The sequence below is a fragment of the Labrus mixtus genome, chromosome 4 (genome assembly GCF_963584025.1).
Source record: "Labrus mixtus chromosome 4, fLabMix1.1, whole genome shotgun sequence".
Lineage (NCBI taxonomy): Eukaryota > Metazoa > Chordata > Actinopteri > Labriformes > Labridae > Labrus > Labrus mixtus.
Genome location: NC_083615.1, coordinates 21,446,265 through 21,467,088, shown reverse-complemented (window position 1 = coordinate 21,467,088; position 20,824 = coordinate 21,446,265). Strand labels below are relative to the sequence as shown.

The 20,824-nt window shown below is 41.7% G+C and overlaps 1 protein-coding gene across 3 annotated transcripts in view; it reads right to left on the bottom strand.

Moving 5' to 3' along the window:
- The window catches only part of wwp2 (WW domain containing E3 ubiquitin protein ligase 2), a 55,896-nt gene that overhangs the window by 9,108 nt on the left and 25,964 nt on the right, over positions 1-20,824 (bottom strand). For 2 of the 3 annotated variants that reach the window (XM_061036339.1, XM_061036340.1), the window contains exons 10-16: positions 17,230-17,404; positions 7,016-7,070; positions 4,776-4,857; positions 3,270-3,398; positions 1,576-1,654; positions 751-822; positions 379-467 (exon numbers count right to left, since the gene is read on the bottom strand). In XM_061036339.1, coding sequence (XP_060892322.1) covers positions 379-467; positions 751-822; positions 1,576-1,654; positions 3,270-3,398; positions 4,776-4,857; positions 7,016-7,070; positions 17,230-17,404 — 681 coding nt within the window. The remainder of the gene's footprint in view (positions 1-378; positions 468-750; positions 823-1,575; positions 1,655-3,269; positions 3,399-4,775; positions 4,858-7,015; positions 7,071-17,229; positions 17,405-20,824) is intronic. The other variant, XM_061036341.1, reaches the window with a different exon arrangement.

Genomic DNA, 20,824 nt, shown 5'->3' with positions numbered 1-20,824 from the left:
AGGATCCAGAGGACAGCGGAGACAGGGGGTGGATGTGATGGATGGGTGAAGTAAGTGGGTGAGGACAGGAAGAGGGGAGGAGGTGATTTCAGAGAGCGATACATATAGGAACATTGAGGGATTAACAGTAGGACGTCTGCTGCCAACCAGTGAGATTTAATCCTCACTCACACACACACACACACACACACATACACACACACACACAACAGATCACAGTCAGACACTTTCAGGAACAAGTTTACCAAGAGGGGAAACACAACACCCCTTCACCAACTTAAAAAAAAATATCAGTGGGTTAAAAGATAGACCCAAAATAATGTAAAACACACAAAAAAGTGTGAGGAGAAAAAGTAAAGTTTGGTTGGTTGGCCTCACCTGGCGATCCCGCCGTAGTCCAGCCCTTCCTCTCCTCTCATGATGATGTAGAGTCTGCGCCGAAGGTCGTAGGGCTTCACATTCATGATCTGATGACAAAACAAAATCAATTGTTCACAACATTGTGGAATAGCACTTTGAGATTTGTTTTAAATGGAAAGGTTGTTACTAATGTATGATTAGATTTGACATTCATTACTTCCACAGTAAATGAATGTGTTGTTTTAAATCAAGTTCAAAGATTCTGTGGCTGCTGGTATTTTTTTGTATGTGTGGTAATATGTGTTGGTTATTTTAATGTTGTTTAACTGATATCTGTTTTATTTTTTATTTCAGGGTGTGGAACAGATTTGTGTTTGGCACATCTCTGACCTGCTGGAACGAGTCTTCAAACAGCGTCTGCCTGGACACAGAGATCTTGACATGGCTGGGCAAGGCATTGGACTAGACAGGGAAGAAAGAAAACAAATCAATATTCTGAATTTAATAAAAAGAATTGAGTATAAAAAATTACTTTAAACGCAGGAAAGCACATTGCGAAACAGGTTTGAATCAGTAGGCCCTTCTGTAAAGCCTCGTAGAGCACATGGACAGTCTGCTTGTTATCACAAATCTTTATATCAACACAATTTTTTTTTTTTTGTAAAGGTTTACTTCTGAGCTTTTCATGTCTTTATTTTAGAGATAGGACAGTGGATAGAATCAGAAATCTAGGAGAGAGAGAGTTGGGAATGACATGAATCAAGGAGCCACAGGTCGGATTCGAACCAGGGCCGTCCACTCTGAGGACTACAGCCTCGTGCAACAACCACTACACTACTGGCCCCCGATATCACCTCTAATTTAAACCCAAATTCATGAGAAAGTTCTTGTGTTCCAGCTGTTCTCTTACTACAGACATTTTTATGACACAGAATCTCACTTTTTTCTAATTTATTTTAAGAGGGAATTAAAAGTCTCATAATCAGAATATCTGTGTCAACCAGCACAAATATGCTTCTATTCACTTCTGAGGTAATGAATCCCTGTTCAGAGTGAGGCTGAATAACAGAAATCAGACTTAAATCTTACAACGGACTAAGCGGGTTCCATTGGTTTTGTTCAATATTCAATACACTCACAATCAATATTGGGATCACAATGAGTTTTGTTGAGAAAGAAAGTTTTGTCGGAGCTCCAGATTCCAGTTACACTTACATGGCACAGGAAACGGAACTGGTGGTATTTCCACCTGAAGCTGCGATCGTATGCGCCAGGTGAACCACCTTGCCGAGACCTGCGACCAAGAAAAGGGAGAGAAAAGAAACATTCTTAAACTGTCAGATTAACATCAGTGAACCTGCATAAACAAATAAACACATTCAAGAAATAAACAAAGTGACGGTGTTGGTGTCTCCTTTAACAACAACAACTGGTGTTCCGGGTCTCAAAGTCAGTTTTAAAATCATATGACCCATTCTGTTCTTAACAACGACTCAGTGTGTCTGGGTCTGAGAGACTGAGGTGAGTCCGAGCCTGCAGCTGTGTTAGTTTAAGCTCTGCTAACTGTGCTCACACACACACACACACACACACACACACACACACACACACACACACACACACACACACACACACACACACACACACACACACACACACACACAGGGGCAATGTGCTTTGTCAGCACTGCAGAGGCTGAGAAAAAGAGAGAAAGACAGACAGATAATGGGAGGAAGGAGAGAGAGAAAACGAAGGAGGCCTGTAATGTGTTGGGGTTAGAGCTCGCCAAGCTGCCAGTGAACATCTCGGTCGGGGTAAGGAAATGGAGACCACAGCGGCAGAGTACTGGCTACGGACACACACACAGACACACACTCCTGCAGGATTTAGAGTAAAGACAATAGAGTGTCTCTCTGATGCCCTCCATGAACATCGGCCTAAAGACATGTTCAAATATCAGCATAAAAATGCAGCCTACAGATGCACTCACACACAAACAGGCACACACACACACAAGCACAAACACAAACTTTCATGCAGCACACAAGCACAAAGAGGCACAAACAGCAGCGGCAAAAGAAGCCCGTGCAGTCTGCAGAGGATCTGCTGTTGCACATCTGCACATTCTCCTGACTTTTGTGGTGAGATTCGAGACAGCTTCAGGGCAAAGCAAACAGCCACAGGCTGGGGGGAGAGGTCTGTGTTAGTGTGTTAGTGTGTGAGTGTGTGTGTGTGTGTGTGCTGGCATGGACAACTTGAGGTGATAAAGTTAACTTTGTCTCTGCAAGAGCGGCATCATTTAGCTGTTTAAATTACAAGCTATCAGCTGTTAAGTTAATCATTAACTGTAAGACAAGCATATAACCTCTGAGATTTTTTATCCCACAAGTCAATCTTTGAGTTGTGGATAAAGAAGACAATTCAAGACACCATCTTGGGCTTCCTCCTAACACTAAAACACATTTTTATTGACCATAAATCAGTACTAATAATATTGGGATTGATCAATAATTAAAATGATAGTTGGTATCAGCTCTCTCTGTGATGGCTGAGTTGATTCTTTGTGGTTCAAAGTAAAACTTTCTAAAAGGCAAAGTGATGAAAAGCAGTGTTTAAAAAAAAAGGCTTCATAATGATGTAGAAAGAAAAGGATGATGAAGATGAAATAAAGATACAAGTTGGACCTATTTCATTCTCTTTTACAAAACAGCAGGACTGTTTAAATTAGTATTTGCAGTGCAGGAATGTCAGACCCAGCAGTTATGAGTTACTTTAGTTCTCTCTGTAGATTTTTCCATGACCCTGATAGAGATCATCTCCTCTGAATATCACTGCCTCAGCATTTTACAAACTTTTATTTCATTTCTATAAGAAGCAACTTTGCGAGGAAGGGCTGAGAAAATATTTACCCTGACTCAAACCCGGGGCGGGGGTCTTTAAAGGTGGTGGTGCGCGAGTTGTGGTCCACAAAATATCGGACTCCCTCGGCGGTGTACTTCATCTCCCAGCCCGGTGGCAGGGGGTGCTCCTTGATCATCCTGCAACAGGGAGAGGGCAGTGAGCACGGTCCCAGCCGGAGGAGCCCCATCCTGGGGATGAAACTAACACACCTCCCCTGCCAACCTTTGGATCTAAAGCCCACGACTCTAAAGCAAACCTCACAATCATCGTGTTTAACTCCTCAGACTGAAATCATTTAGAGAGTAAAGTCAAGAGGGACTTCATTACAGTAGGAGAGGCCCGGAGAAAAATCATCTTTTATTATAAGAGACGGGAACATTTTGATTGGGCCAAAAATGACTCCACCCCAGCAGTAGTTTGTATTTCTCATGATTTCTTATCGTGCTCTAGTCAAAGAGAATCAGTTTGTGTGCTTAAAGAACGGCCAGATATCTTTGACAAACCCAGAAGCTCATTTAACAACACTTTCTGCTGTTCAGAAGAAACTTCCAGCATTTTCTGAGACTCTCCTTAAAGCACAATTATTCAATCTGTTGATCATCCCAAAAGACTTTAAAAAATATTTTACAGTTTGCTTTCAAATTGAACTGACAGAAGTCTTTGCTCATTTTATTCCCAAGAGAAAAAAACAGTGGTTTTGTTTTCTGAACATGATCACAATCAAAGAAATTTGATTTTTTTAAATTTTGACTCAGGTCCTTATTAGCTACATTAGTTTGTTTGGAAACCGCTTAAAAACCCTTTATGGTCAGATCACTACAAGAGTCTGAAGATTCTGGAAACATCTTCTCAGCAACAATAAGTGTTGTAACAAAACGTTTGAGAACTGTCAAAGGCCGCTTTAACAACCATCTCACATCTCCAGCTCATTACATGGTGGCATAAAGAGCAGAAGATGGTCCTGAGAAAAGTACTGAGGATTTGAATCTTTGATGTGTGAAATGTAATAGTTCAGAGGTTAAAAGGTTCAATCAGGATGAATGAGGTGAGAGGAAAGATTTCTGGAAGAGCTGAAAAAGGGTTTCAATGTCAAAGAAAAGGGAGCGATACTAGAAAAGTGATCAAATGAAGAGCAGGTTGAAGAGAACGTTTTTAAAATCATCATTGGGTTATCAAGAATAGAAGGGAGTTAGGAAGGCTACGCTTATATCTGGAGGGCTAGATCAGTCAGTATGCAAAACAAATTCTGACATTTTCCAGATTCTGCTGCATTGCCCCATGAGAATGTTTCAAATGTTTCTTCTTTTGATTTCCATGATATCCCAAGACGTCCCTGATCAGTGGGAAACTCATAAATCAAACTAAAGATGAACACCTCTTTCATCGTTCTATGATGATTTAAACCTTCTTCACTACAAGCAAACACCCAAAGCGCCATGCAAACACACAAACACACACGTAGGGACACAAACACACATTGGAGCGTGAGTGCTTTCTGGCGTTCATAGTCTCACCCTTGGGTCCGAGGGTCGTCCCACTGTGTTGTCCGTGTGTTGTGGTTGACAAAGTACACTCTGCCATTGTCCTGACGCTTCTCTGTGGACACAAAAGAGCAAACGGTGCAAGAAGAGAAAGAGTTAGGGATGTTGGGAAGTTTTTTAAACTGACTTGGGATGAACAAAAAAAATGAACAAATACAGGTCAACCAATTTGGGAAGACTGATGCAGATACTGATTTCTGAATAGAGAAAAATAAACTCATCAGCAATATAGTAGTTACTACACATCATTTTCAAATTAGAATAGAAATTTAGCTTTTCTGATGTGGACTGAGCACCAATGTTGCAGCAAAACGACTTTGCAACGCAGTCTGAAGGCTGCATTTTTTACAACTGAATGTACATTTGAAGTTGTTACACATTTTAAACCAACTACAGCGTGCACCAGCATCATCAGCTGTGACGCTCTGTTACATGTGAGACAGACGGTGATGAGAGTGTTGTAAACCAGACTCAGAGCTTGCTACAGTGGGGGGAAAAAAAAACTATGCGATGACACAATTCCTCAAGTACTGTTTTCTGCATTGCATGTTTTACTTCTATAATGTGCATGGCTGCAAATCAAAAACATAGATAAATGAACAGCCATACTACAGATATATATCGGGCAGGTTCCTGATAAATCGTCCGGGATCACAGGGACAAACTGAGTGTCCCTCTCTGTTAGCATGAGGACAAAAAAATATCTCACCCTCATACTAGAAAACCAGTGAGAGTGTGTGATATTTCACTGTGGCCTGATCTGAATGCCTCACCAGGGTAAACCCAAGTGTGCTTGTGAGTGTGCCGGGGGTGTTTGAAAGTCAACGTACGGCCTCAGCACAGGGCTAAGATCTTATATTTGACTTTAAAATGAAGCAAAGTTTATAGCTTCATTGGAGGAACCTTAAACGCCGAATAAGATTTTATGGTAGATTGTAAAAAGTGTGTGTGTGTGTGTGTGTGTGTGTGTACGGCGGGTCACGGGTCTCATGAGAGAGTAGCTGGTGCCCCATCCTCCTCCTCCCCACTCCGCCGCTCAGACATCTTTTTCTCATTAACAGGAGTGTGTGGAGGGCCCAGAAACAGTAGTGCTCACATTGCAACTCTAGCTTTCTCCTCAACTCAATCCACCCCCCACTTTACTATCCAGTCTGATCCCCCACCGCCTCCTTTTACCAGTTTCTTTAATTCACCACTGTCTCTCTTTTTTTATCTGCTGCATCTTTCCCTCTTTCTTCCCATCTTTCTCTTTTTGAATCTGAGCCTTAAAAAAAAAAAAAAAGAGAGAGAGACGGAGGGAAGTGACCACAGATGAAAAAAAGAGCGCCAGAGAAGCGAATGTGAGCCAGTGATATAATTGAGGTTTTTGGGTCTTGAGGTACCGCAGCATGTTGAAAAGGCATCATGGGCAGAGGGAGTAGAGTTTTTTTTTTTTTTTTGGAGAGAACATGGCTGTGTGATGAAGTCTGTGAAAATGTTGGAGAGACAGGATCTGCCAGCAGTGTTCCTTTATGAATGAATGAATAAATGTGTGAGACACGATTCTGTGTAGATCCGATTACAATGCTCAACTGGGAAAATGTTGAATTATAAAGAGTCCCACTGGTAACAATGTGGCCTCTGTAATTATGGGACTTTAAAGTGAAATGAATCCAAACAGTGAGGAATTAATAGAAACAACAGACATGAATCAGAGAGACATTTTACCGAGATTTTCAAATGGAGACATAAATCAATCAATTCAAACCGAGCCAACCAAGGCACTGGAGCAAGAAACAAAAAGCCACAGGAGCAGGATTTTTGTGATGTTGCCGAATGCTCCAAATAAGTAACAAAAAAAAGGTGCACAGTTGAGTGAGGAGAGAAAATACTAACTCCCTCCCTCAACACTGAGGTTAGAAATAAAGAACTAATTTTGAAGGCAAGTGACTGATTCAAGTCACCAGGGTTTATATCCTGAACAGCTGCATTGTCTTACTGTTGGATGAACTTTGACAAGACTTGTGAGGATTTGAGGGTTTTGACCAAGGAGAAGTCCAGGCATTATTGAAACCACTTCAACACCTCCAGAAGGTACAGACAACTTTCAGACTGAACAAACTCTTACTGTTAGACAGAAGCCAAACATTGAGACTATTCACTAACTGTTCAGCACCCCTCACTGAGATTATGTATGCCTGGAGTGTATGTTCAACGAGTGTGTGCAAACTTACCCCATCCAGGAGGCATTGAGCCCAGAGGATCATTTTCCACCGGTGCACCAGACGGCTGAGGGAGAAACAGAGAGAAAAAGACAATTCCAGTTAGGACACCTTTCTGTCGCTCGCTTCTCTTCACAGTTTTTCTCTCAGTGTTTGTCCTCGTTAAACGGCACAGCGGGAAATTCTTGTCCACTTGGTTTCTCACCGACAAATGAAGAACAGGGATCAGCAAAGGATGCAGAAAAAAAATCCTCCAAAACACAGAGAGGAGATGTGAAATTTAAAAAAAAAAAAGGCTAGTAAAACTCACTAATTAAAGCAAACTTGGCGAGTCAGGTGTTTGCTTGATCCCCCTGACTGATGGAAGCAGTGAGTAAGGCAGGCTGGATGAAGTGTGAATGTGTACGGAGGGCAGAAATGGGTGGGGGGTGGCTCCTCTCTGCTGCAGCGGTGAGGGGCGACTGAGGGAGCAGGCTGGCTGGTGGCTCGTATGCCTTCCAAAAACTACACGCTCAGTAGGAGGATAAAACAACAACGCTGTTCCAATGAGCTCACTGGCTGGACGCAAGCCCCACCCCGCCGGCTTCCCGCTCACCTCCTCAGACACACCCCACCTCCTCCTCCTCCTCCACCTCCTCCTCCTCCTCCTCCTCCTCCTCCTCCTCCTCATCCACCTCCACCCTGGCACCCCTCTCTACCCCACCCCGAGGTCCTCCTCCTTCTCTTTTCTCTTGCTCTCTTCTAGTTCGGCTGTGAAAGTAGGCAGGGAAGTGCGATGTCTGAGGGAACTGAGGGAACATTCATGCTCGTTCCAGACTGGACACCCCCGCCCCACCCACCCCGCCTCCTCTCCGGCCGCCCCAACCCACCCCAGGCCTGACAAAAGGCACCTTTATTCACCCTGGGCCTAGAAACCACTGTGGGGTTTACTCAGCCTGCACTCATATACATACATTGAAAAAATAACGTGTGTGTGTGTGTGTGTGTGTGTGTGTGTGTGTGTGTGTGTTGGGATGTGGAAAGTTTGTCTGTAGCAAACAGTCCATGTGTACGTTCTTATGCTCGAACACACACACACACAAATATATTAGCTTGAGTGGAAAAGTAGCTGAAAAGACGCTTGTTAGGAATTAGTGGCCACAGATGGATGTTCATCAAACAGGCCAGTGTGTGCGTGTGAGTCACAAACAACTTCTAAATCATTAACTGCCCCACCAAGCGGAGCTCTAATGACAGCATGGACCCTGGTTAGTGTTGTAGTGATGCTGAAAATAAAGGTGGACACTGGGCTGGGCCATGAAACGATCTCAGTAGATGAGCAGGAACATTTATGTTGATATTTTCATTAACTTTGGACATTTTGACTCTTTGAAATGGAAATCAGAAAGCCTTTCACACAACTTTTTGGTGCTTGATAGTGAAGTACAAGCCAAAGTCCACCAGACTTAAGCATTGTTAATGTCCTCTGTAAAACACAAGCACAAAAAACAAACACTGGTACGGTTGGGGTAACAAAATGACAGTTAAAGTGAGCTCTCATTATCCGCCATAACTGGAAACATTAAGTCAAGTATATGGATGCAGATCACAACAAGACTAGCGGCCCAAACACACTCCACTGTGTCCGCTGAAGAGCATTAGAGAAACTCAGATTTTTATCAGAAACTGCTTAATTTAGTGTTTTCTATGGTTATAGGACTGGGTCTGTTTGTTCTGGAGAGGAAGAGACCTCTGTGGTTAATTCAGCTCCCGATAAAACCTAGTGAACAATAAACACTGTAGGAATTCTGATGTAAAAACAAGCTGAGCTCTGACAAACTGAGCTGATGGTCCAGCCTCTAGTGGGCACACTGTGCGATTTAAAAACTTAATCTATTAGAAAAACGGTCAAAACATCAACTTTACATTAAGACATTCCCTAAAGAAAAGAAAAAAAAATGTTTGTTTGGGCCATTCCTTTATATTAATTGTCCTGATATGGTAGCACATGTAGCACGTGTTGTCCTTTTCTTTCGCTTAACTAAGCTGTTAATAAAAACTACAAAATCGATTAACTCTCTAAAAGCTGGCAGCTCTTTAAGGATTATTCTTTCGTCACAGAGGCGCTATAAAGTAGAGCATTATCCACTGAAGGCCAACGTCACTTTACACAGCATTTCCCAAAAAGAAAAGTGACTGTGCCCATTTAAAACGACTCTGTCATGGAAACTGTGAGAAAGTGGCGATGGAAAACACTGGGGCCCACTGGTGGAGTGAGAGTGGGCACAGGGTTAAAGGGTGTGTGTGTGTGTGTGTGTGTGTGTGTGTGTGTGTGTGTGTGTGTGTGTGTGTGTGTGTGTGTGTGTGTGTGTGTGTGTGTGTGTGTGTGTGTGTGTGTGTGTGTGTGTGTGTGTGTGTGTGTGTGTGTGTGTATATGTGTGTGGTTGTGTGTGTGTGTGTGTGTGTGTCAATTCCATCGACAGCCAATCTATGCACCGCTGCCCCACCCTTATGGGTTTTCTGTGACTAAAAAAGGTAAAAGGAGAATATAATGATATAAAGACATGATGACTTCATCCTGGCTCTGACCATTCAGCTCCTCAGCAGCTTCCAGACAGAGCGAGCAGGCTGGAGGGAGGAAAAGAAAGAGAGACTGAGAAAACAAGGGAGGGAGAGAGGAAGAGAGGGAAAAGCAGCATGTTGGCAGAGACGTGTGAAATAATGGCTCGGTGTCATGCATCTGGATAGATTAAAAAAAAAAAAACTAATTTCAAGCCCACGCAGCACAGGTGACAATGGCCTTTTCAGCTGGTGGCATTCAACATGTTACAACCCTTTTATGTGCTTTTTCAGACACACTTACCTGTTATTAATCTAGTTAAACTATTCGTACATAAAACTGTTTCATTGCATTTCGCTAATAAAAACACTTGTTCTCCACATCTACAAGGAGAAACATCGGTGTGCACAAAGTGTGAAAGTGGCTGAGAATCCAGAAAACTGGAGTTCGGTGAGTTCAGTAAAGCACTTTACAAACAAGCAGCTCATCTGGTCGTTCAGCTAGATTTAGCCAAACTGTTGCTATTTAGACAAACTCATTCTCTTGTTTCTTATTTTATATTCAGAGATGTTCATCTACCCGGTGTTCCTCCCAAATGTCTTTTTTTAACTGCTACAGTATATTCACAACTAAATAGTTGTGTTTAAATTTGCCATTGACATCAATATTACAGAATATTTGTGTGCACATTATAAGAAACACTTATTTCTGATTCCAATCCAAATATCAGTGCAAATATCTTGCAGAAGAATATTTAGAGCAGGCATTAAAAACAGGGAAGATTGTTGAAATGTATTCCAAAAATGATGACAGGCACAAACCTTCAATTATGGAGTCAGGTTTTAAAGGTCACATATGATACTCTTTTTAAACTAATCTAAATAAGTCTCAAAGCTCCCCAAAACTTGATCTGATCCTGTTCATGCCTATAGACCCCTCTATTTCAGCCCTGTTCAGAACAGGCTGTTTCTGAGTCTGTAGCTTTAAAAACAAATGAGCTGTGTCTGACCACGCCCCTCTCTGGAAGGGCTTTGGTGGCTCCGGCTTTCTCGCGTCATACACTATTGTTGACTGTAACACCGCAAGCGTTATATATTGCGTCGTAGGCGCATGATCGCACGCTGGCTGTCCACACTGCATCCATTACATATACAGTACAATTGTTTGCTCTGTGAATTTCAGTTTCCCCTTGCAGTATGACATCTAGTGCTTTTGTATTGAAGGTGGACAAACTGAAGTGTGGTGCTTTGTAATTAGGAGAAGTTGAATCAAATCATAACACTCAGAGGCTCATCAGTTAACAGCTCACAGTGAGCCGGAAAAAGTCTTTCTCCGGTGTTGTTGTTACAGGTCAAAGCTCAACATTTCAATCGAAGGGTGTGGATATTATATATGTACAGTTGTCTCCACATTGTAAAACCAGCTAACAAACTCAGTTGAGTAAGAAAACTGAGTGTCAGTGTCTTGTAGAGCCCCCTCCTTCCTAGTTTTTCATCCGACGACGCGAGCGACAGAGAGGAGAATATAAACGGGGCGTCCGGGTAAAAACGTCACTTGTGGGCAGTTGGGACACTCTCATTGGTAACAATAGAATCAGGCTGGTTTTGTCGCTGACGCTCGCACACTCTCAGAGAAGCCACAGAGGTCAGGATTAAGGGTGACCCTTAAACTGGATACACCAGTAATCCAAAATCTTTGTGTGTTCATTTGTGCTTTGAAGTGTAATTGCTGTGAAACAATCTAAAAAAAAACTGTAATAACTCCAACTCACTGATTTATTCTAGCTAACTCTGCTCCCTCCCAAGTTAAATCCTATCCCCAAATAGAAGCAGCTCCACTTTAGTTCAAACATACATCTGTTCATTGTCCTTTCATGGTATTAAGCACTTACAAAAGTGCTTTTAGGAAACACGAGCACCGACAAACTGTGTTCAAACATTACTGAACGTGACATTCAGCCGTGTGGACGTGTGTGAGTTTTCTGTTCAGTGAGTGCAAGTGACGAAACACAGGGCTCGATTCAGGTGCTGCTGTTAAGGGTCCTTGTTGCAGCGAGAATGAACAGAGATGGAGAGAGGAGGAAGGAAGAAGGAGGCAATTGAGAGAAGGTCTGATCTGAGAGCAGATGACGAGGGGAGGTAAAAACAGGAAGAAAAAAAAGAGGGTAAGAAGGATATTTTCAGTGCAGTGCAAAAAAAGGGGGATTTTGAGAATGAAAAAAAAAGGGTTGGGGGATTTTGGAGAGATGACAGATAGATGGAGATAATGGGTGGGTGGGGTTACAATAAAGAACAGAGGTAAAGAAGAAAAAGACAGTTTAAAGTGAAAATAAGTGGGAGATTGGGGAGAGCCGGAAACAGTAGTTAATGACTCTGAGGCTGTTCTCTCCGGGGTCCTAACAAGCTGCAATTACTCTGCAAACACATATGAACACATACACACAAACATGGATGTAAACTCCTTGGTTTTGGTGTTATAAGTTTGAAAAGACAACACTTTGCACAGTGCAAATAGTTGCATGTGTGTTTCTGTTTTTATATACATGCAGGCAGGCATCGCTTCAGAGGGGCACGGTCCGGTCTGCTTCAAAGATGATGATCCCCTTGACCTTCTTTGGTCGTCATGTGCTATAGTAAAGAAATGTGGCACCTGGACTCAACATTACAGCTCCATGAACACATCTGCTCAAACCCCACACACGCACGCACGCACGCACGCACACACACACACACAGACACACACATCTACACAAGGAGCATGTGATTTACTGTAGCAGGGTGTTTCCTGCATTCAAAACTTGAAGGCGGCCACCTCTGCTTAATTTCATACCGCCACCAGCCCTGGTCAAAGTCTGACAGGGGTTTTCAGAACACAGTTTTCCAAGTAAAGCATCTGCTGATTCTGTCATTTCTAAATGCAATAACTGCTGCATGCGGATATGGTGGCAGCGCTGTAACATAATCAATCCAGTGCAAGGAAGATGTTAAAAGTTTTCCACTAGAGGATTTGTGTGTGTGTTTTGCTATGCTGCTGTACAGGTTTGTCCAACACAAAAATCCAACTACTAAATTGTCCCTATCAATGATTTTGTCCTGACATTATGAACACCTACACGGATCTTCAATTGTGCATTAAGCTTCTGATTGTTCATGTAAGAAAGCTGTGACTGTTACAGACTGCAGACTCCAGCGGATTTAACAGACTTAACTGATAAACTTGAGAGTCAGATGGAGTAACACAAGACCTCATCATTATATGTGCCGTTTTCGTTTTGCGTCTGCACTTCAGTCTCTACGTCTCTACCAACTGAGCCACAGCCGCCCCACAATTATGATAAAATCTGTCTAATTTATAATTCTGTAAGCTGAGAAAACATGGAGTTTGATGTTCATCATCAAACTACATGTTAAAACTTTACTAGAATCTGACATTTGATATCAATGCATGAAGTGCCAAAATGCTCCAAATGACCAGGTGTAGCCCCCTAGTCATGATTTAATTCACCATCTTTGCTCAAACCGGGGAAATAATCACATTCACTTTTATGTTGTAATGATTTTCATTTTAAACAGGGCACATTAGATGGTATAATAAATTAGGTTTCAATCTGAAATTATTCCTTTCTCAATTACACAATTATTAAAAATCATAATGTCGAGTCAGTACGCATTGTAAACGTGAACATGTATGAGGTAGGAAAGGTAGCATCACCACCAGGAAACCCCCTGTGTAGAGACCTACACACATATCAGCATACACATTGACACATACACATATATAATCTTTGGCTGGCCCATAATAGTCGACCAGATGTTAGTCGACGAAGAGTCGTAGGCAAACAAGTTCTCATTGGTCGGTTAAACACACGAGGATACTACCCTCTGGATAACATGTCCATGTGACTCAATCGGGCGGAATTGTTGTGGGAAGCAAATCTCTACTGTGAATCAGTAAAGAAAACTTCAATGATGTCAACAGACAAGTGAAGATGTTAAGTAGCAGCAGTCAGCAGAAAGTGTCCAGATAAGCTCGTGTTCAGGTGAAGCAGCTGTGACACATACCTGCTGTTAGTCACTAACAGGACGTTTGTTGAATACATTCAACTTAACAATGTATATTTAAAGTCTAACATACTAGTGTACATTCTTTTCAGCCCTCAATTCACCAGTTTTTTTTTTTTTTTCCCTGTTGCAACAAAAATTGGATTTAGATCACTGAATCAAAAACACAAATGCGAGTGACAAAATGTTGAAAAAATGCCTTGTTATATCTAAAAACCACTGGGAAATTATTTTCTGTGGCCAGGTCAAGCTAAGTGACAAATGAGCTGGAGCTAGAGAAGTTAAAAAGTAATTGTTCAAAAGACATCTTTTAGCGATTCCTCAGTTACAGCACGTCCACACAGTGATATTTTCAGTCAGGCAGTAGAACAAGCGGCAGAGTTCTCAGTTAAACTATGAGCTCTTTTGAGTGTATTTCCTTGTTCACACACACTGAAGCCATAAATAGTTGCTGCTATCAGCAGAGTGGGCATTCCAAGACAGACCAGTGTACTATCAACATGCAGGGCAGACCTGCCTATTGGCTTTTCTCACACACACTGATCGAAAGGAAAGAGGGAGGGAGGGAGGGAGGGAGAGAGAGAGAGAGAAGGGACCAGGGCTGAGGAGAAGAAGGGAAGGAGGTGACGATCTCAACATCAAAATGCTTAACGGAAGAATGTGTCAGCTTTGGTACTTCAGAATCAAAATCGGGGTTTATTGCCAAGTACATTTACACATACAAGGAATTTGACTTGGTGTATTGGTGTTAAACAAGTAACAAGGAATTACTTCATAATCTACATCCTAATATCACTGAGGCATCCTGATTCATGTAATCTGTGTCTTTTATAAAGATATGATCCTTTCTTTTCCTATGATACCATCTCTGTATCATTAACAACCTGTGTGCTATATTCAACAACATAAAACACTACTACCAAGGTCCAAAAAGATAAATGTCCAAGAGCTGTTGTAGATGCCAGCAGACAATAAATCAGTAAAAAGTTAGCAGCTATGCCCCTTTGCTTTTCACACGTTGCGTTCAACTCTTAACAAAAGACTACTGTTCCTTTCCTTACAATTCAAAACGCCATATTTTTGCTCATAGCCTAATTAAAACTACACTAAAATTAAAACTTTAACACTGACCGCAGCAGCCACATGTAGACAGATATACTGTAATCACTGAATCATAGTGTAAAAGGAGGAATACTCGGATTTACAGATTTTCAACCTGTTTTAAAACCTAAGGATCAAAGCCACTCTAACATCACCTTTGGTCTGTGAGCCGCCTTTTCTGTTGCCTCAAGTTTTGAGCCAGAAGAAGATTTATATGAGAGCATAATGGAAGTAGCCAGGGATTGGAAAACAACACTTTATAAAAATTATGCTGTTTGTGACTGTGGCTTTTTGTCAAGGTGGCAAATGTAGCCTGGAAGACGACCGGTCATTTATTTATTAGACTAAAACACTCAGAGAGCTTTAGGAACATGGCAGAAGTGCCACTTGCCATCATCTCCTGTAAGACAGCTAGGGGCGGGTGATCTTCTTTGAGATATAAAGCCAACAACTATTGTGACACCGATGCACTAGTTCCCACAAATAAATCAATGTATGACAAACACTGAATGAGCAAACAAGATGGGTATGGTGAGTGCAGACACAAGCTTTTCAGACGGCTTTTTTTCGCTTAGTGCCATAACTAAGCTCAGCCATCATCACGTCTACATTCATATTGATTGTGTGACATTGTAACATTCTCGTCCCAGTCTGTGAATTCCCATTGCCCGGCACAGTGAGAGCTCCACATACACACACAGTCAGACATGCACACACACAGCGCTGCACTCCCCCGCTGGCTCAGCTGATCCTGTCTCACCTCTGTATCACCTCTGCTTAGTGCTATGCAATTCATTGAGCTTCACTTTCAATTACAACCTGTGATAATCAATATTTAACAATTACTGTGCCGCGTGATGTGTTGCGCCCATTTTGTCCATAGTTTTTGTCATGTTTGGTAATTGTAATTGTAATTGTTGGTTGTTATTATTTGGCCATAAGAGCACACCACCACTGCCTCAAAAACATAGTTAATTTATTTTTATTAATATATATTTTATATATATTACATCATAATATATTTACAGATTTTTTTTTTTTTAAATTACTTGTTTTCATTAATTTCTTGTTTTTCAAAGTGTTCAGAATGTTAAAGAGTTATGAGTGTCTGATCCAACCTTCACAACAGGGTCCTAAGACGCTGACTAGACTCTTCTCCTCTGTCGCCCCCCGGTGGTGGAATGAACTTCCAAACTCCATTCGATCTGCAGAGTCCCTCTGCACCTTAAGAAAAAACTAAAGACCCAGCTCTTTCATGAATACCTACTAACTTAATGATGATGGTCTCGATATCATTGATGATGATGATGGTAATGACGATGGTTTTTGTTTGATAACGATGACTTATAAGATGGTTTCTATACTGATTAGAGCTCTTAAGAACTGCCGTCAATGTTGTGCTTTGCCTCTGTGCAATACCTTTCAGCACCTGTGTGTCCAATCAGACTCAAAGCTGATCGTTTGCTCTTACTGATATTGTTCCTTTTTTTCTAGATCCTTGCTTGTGTTGTACTTACTCTCTGATATACGTCGCTTTGGATAAAAGCGTCTGCTAAGTGAATTGTAGAATTGTAGAATAATCGTGGTCTCTCCCTTCTCAATGAAAATAATCGTGATTATGTTTTTTGCCAAAATCGAGCAGGCCTACCTGTTTTACTACCTTCAAAGAGGGTATAGAGGGTGGATCAGTTCGTCCCCCCATTATGGCTACACAACATTGAAGGCGAAACGTCACAGGGACGTAAATATAGCGGCTTCAAACAGCAGCACAAAATCACCTACAAAGTGAAATATGCAGGGTGGTTTGTTTTTATAGAAGCATAAACAAGAGTTTGAAGGCAGGTTTTATAAACGGCCCTTTGACAAAGCTCTGTTGTTTAGTCCAATAAGTCTTTACTGTCTGGTTGCAGCTTGACCTTGACTGCTCCGCTGAGAGGACAGCGACTGTCACATACCAAACCTCCACAAATTCCACTGGAAAAATACTGTTAAACACTAAACATGTCAGAAACACATCCTTTAATACTGCAACCGTCGACGTGCGATTCTAAACCCAGATCCATAAAAACTTTTTCATGAAATGTATTTCACTTTTCAGTCTCACCGATGACAGTATAAGCAAAAAATATCCTTAAACAGTTTGTTTAACCTAAAAGGAGGAATTATTTATTTTTTATTTATTTTTATTTTTTTACAATGTAATGTCGGCAACTAGTATTGAAGGCACATTAGCGTTGTAGTGTTGACACAGAGCTACTGATGATGTCTGCACAACATGTAAAATATCACAAGCAAATCTCCTCCAAATCAATTCCCTTGTTGTTCTTGAGTTAACATGTTTACTTTGCATTTGGTTGCACGAGTTGTGGTTGATCAACTGAAGAGGGTGGTTATTACTGGTTAGAAGGGGCAAACCAACAAGACCAATTGATCCCTTCTCATATATACCTCAGAAGGGAGTCTTATCCCCTGTATACTAGCACCCTGTGTGAAAACAAACTGGGCTCGTTGAAGGCATGGAGTACCTGGTAGAGGAAGCGCTGGCTGAACTGGTGCATTGCGCCCTGCAGCTGGCTACGCTGGCTCTGCCACTGCTGGTAGTTTCGCACAGACTCGGCTGTGGGCCTCTGCCATGTGGTGGTTCTGGTGTTGTGGTCCACGTAATAGAACCTGCCCCGCTGGTCCACTCGTTTCTCCCAGCTGGATGGGGGACAGAAAGGGAGTGGAAAAGTGAGAGGAGCTTTGCCTTTAACAACATCTTTATTAAGCATGTTCAGGGTGGGTGGCTGTATTAAAAAATCTGCGTAGATAGTAACTCATTTATAGTGGCAAGGAAACAGAAACAAAGGCAAGAAAAGGAAAGAAAACAGTCAGAGGAGGAGGGGGAGGAGAAAGAGAAAAGAGGGGAAAACCTGTGCATGTAGAAGAACAGTTCCTATAACTGCACATGGTCATTGTCCCCCAAATTCAGCAGAAAGTAAGCTTTCAAGGGATAGCAGAAAGATGTGGCACATTCACATGACAGGCCCCTGGATCTATTTTTGTCTTGGTTAGATTATGATGACTTTGTCTCAACCCTCAAACTCCATTCAACTGTTTATTCACTTTAAAAACAAAGCCGGTATTTAAGTCTGATGATGAGGGAAAACAATGGGACACATCATTAGTCTGAGTGACAATAACCATGAGTGGTGTGTGTTTGTGTCAGGGCCTGCCAGAGGTATTACTCAGAAGTCTATGTTTATCCTGTCTTTCCCCTGAGACAGGGGGTCTGGACATGGACTGAGATAGACGGTGCACACACACAGACCAGTCTCCTGGGCTCAGCAGGAGTCACTTCAGCTTTGCTCCTATTCTCATAACTGTGACTTAAGCACTACAGAATTTCAGAAAAGAACCCACCAGCCACTTCCGTCTGCTACCAAAAAAAACAGAATGCAAATACTCAAAGACGTGGAGATGCACACACACATACACACAAACACACACGGAGGAACCATTTTGCCCATATCAGCATTTCCACTGTAGCTGGATTTGAAAACAAAGTGCGTTGACATTTTTTACCCCATTAAAACTAAGATGTTTTAACTGATTTGATCGACTTTTTAAGTTGTCAAGCACACTGTTATCCATTGTGCTCAGGATGGTAAATGGACTTGAGCTTGTATAGCGCTTTTCTAGTCTTCTGACTGTCAATTTTACAACGCAGGTCACACCCACCTATTCACACACTGATAGCAGAGGTTGCTCTGTAAAGTGACCATCAGAAGTGACTAATCCCTTTCACACACATTAATTCACCGCAGACGAAGCAGTGGGAGCATCTTGGGGTTAAGTGTCTTGCCCAAGGACACATCGGCTGCAGGAGCTGGCGATCAACCCCCGAGCTTCTGGTTGAGAGAGGACCGACTCTACCAACTGAGCCACAGGATGAAAAACACATGCTATTGCATTGATAGGGAGACAAGTTTCAGTGTACTTTAATCAGTTAAAATCGCTATAGAAATCTTCATCATAAATTTCCCAATGGTCTGTGGCACCGGTAGCCTAATGGTTAGTACCCGTGCCCCATGTAAGGAGGCTGTAGTCCTCCAAGCTGGCAGCCCGGGTTCAAGACAGTGTGCAGCAGGCTTGTCTTATTTATCACACTTGTGTTGTAACCAAACAAATGATGCTAAGTCACATGCATTCAATGTGTATTAAGTGTTAAGGAGAAGAAGAGGGTATTATGAAGAGTTAGCCTGTTTAGTCATCCTTCCATGGTGAATTCATAATATACGTCTTATGCTGTATCATTAAGATTGTAATAAAATGAATCCCAATTTATTTTGGATCTTTTGGTTTATTCAAAGAAAACAGCACATGCAGGTACTCAGGTGTTACTCTCTGAGCCTGAGGGACATAACCATGTGTCCAGACATCTCCAACCAATCATTGAGGAGAATTGGGTCTACCAAACCAGTATATAACGGGGCCTTTCTGGTAGTAGTGTTAAGGTGGATATTTTCAAATGGTACTGTAGTAAGATGACAGCTGTGATTTCATTATTAATGTGTTTAGTAACTAAAGGACACCAATTAAAAGTAGCAGCTCTGTTCCTTACATGAGCCACATAATGCAACTTAATCACCTCCTCAAATAGGTTTAAGAAAAGTGAGCTACATCATGTTCTTGTTCATGTTTAAGCTTTAAATAAACACTTTGGTACAAACCCTGTTTGTTTTTAAGGCACTCTATAAATAAAGCTGACTTTGACTGTGTATATAAATATGCTGTTAATTGTATTTTTAGAGTCTAAAATTCCTCTTTGCTGTAGTTCTTTAAGTAAGGGGGGACATAAAAAGCTTTTGGTGTCTCCTGTGAAGGTCGGGCCCACATGGTCTCCATCACCATCCTGAAGGTTTGAGTTCAGAAACAACAGTAAACTAGATTATCTCATGATACTTTGTTGTCTTCTGAAGGAAAAGGCTCTTCTCTAATGTGGTTAAGAAGTCAGGCTCAGATCCACAACAGCACCGCAGGAGCTGGTCATGGGCCTCAAAGACACTTCAGTAGCGTGGATGATAGAGAACACAGGGAGTTATTCGGATGAGGGATAGTCTCTCTGAGCAGTCTGAGGTTCCTTTAGAAAGCAGGAGAAAAAAAGTTCCCTCTCTGATATTAGCACTAGCCAGTTATTTACTGGAGCCAGAGAAAATGCCAAAGCCTTCAATGGCGTGCCTGAGAGCCTCTTCTTGGTTCTGCATTCTGACTTTACATCATCCTACCAGTCATGTTAATGACTATCTGTTCCATGTGTTTCTTCACTTTAGAGTAGTCTGCTTACTATGAACTTGTTCAAAGATTCATACAGGACATCTTTGATCTCAACTCATTAATTATCAGCTATCACTCTGACTTCCTATCATCTGTCTCTCTAAATTTCTAAGGAGAGAGAATTTAATTTGTGTTGACCAAATGAAGCTGCTTTAACTTTAGTTTAAGTGTCTGTAACACTGTTAGATTTACTTTAACTTACAATTAAGACAGAGGCTAAGAACAATATTAAAGCAAAGAAGAGCAGCATTACATCATACAAATTCATAATTGGACATTTCATAGTATATTTCAGGGATGTGATTTACAAACAATGAAAAACAGGAGAATAACCCCGTTACTGTGATTCTGTTAAACTACATGTAGGATTGATATGAAGGCAAATATTCTCATTATAGCATCGAATCTGTTGCTTCATTTGTTACTTTTTTTGTACGCCACATCCTAACCTCGGGAAATCCCCCCTCCTGTCTGACAGGGATAGTCTCCGGCTGTGAGGAGTTTATGCAGTTCTCCTCAACTCATCTAGATATTTTCAGGAGTGCATATGTGAAAATGGCATGTGAGAATCTGTAAATGGTAAACGGACTTGAGCTTGTATAGCACTTCTCTAGTCTTCTGACAACTCAAAGCATTTTTACACAACAGGAGGTCACACCTACACATCCACACCCATTCTCACACTGATGACAGAGGCTGCTATGTAAAGTGTCCATCAGTATTAACTACTCCCATTCATATACATCCATATGCTGCCAACAAATAAGCGGGAGCGACATCGGGTCAAGTGTCTTGCCCAAGGAC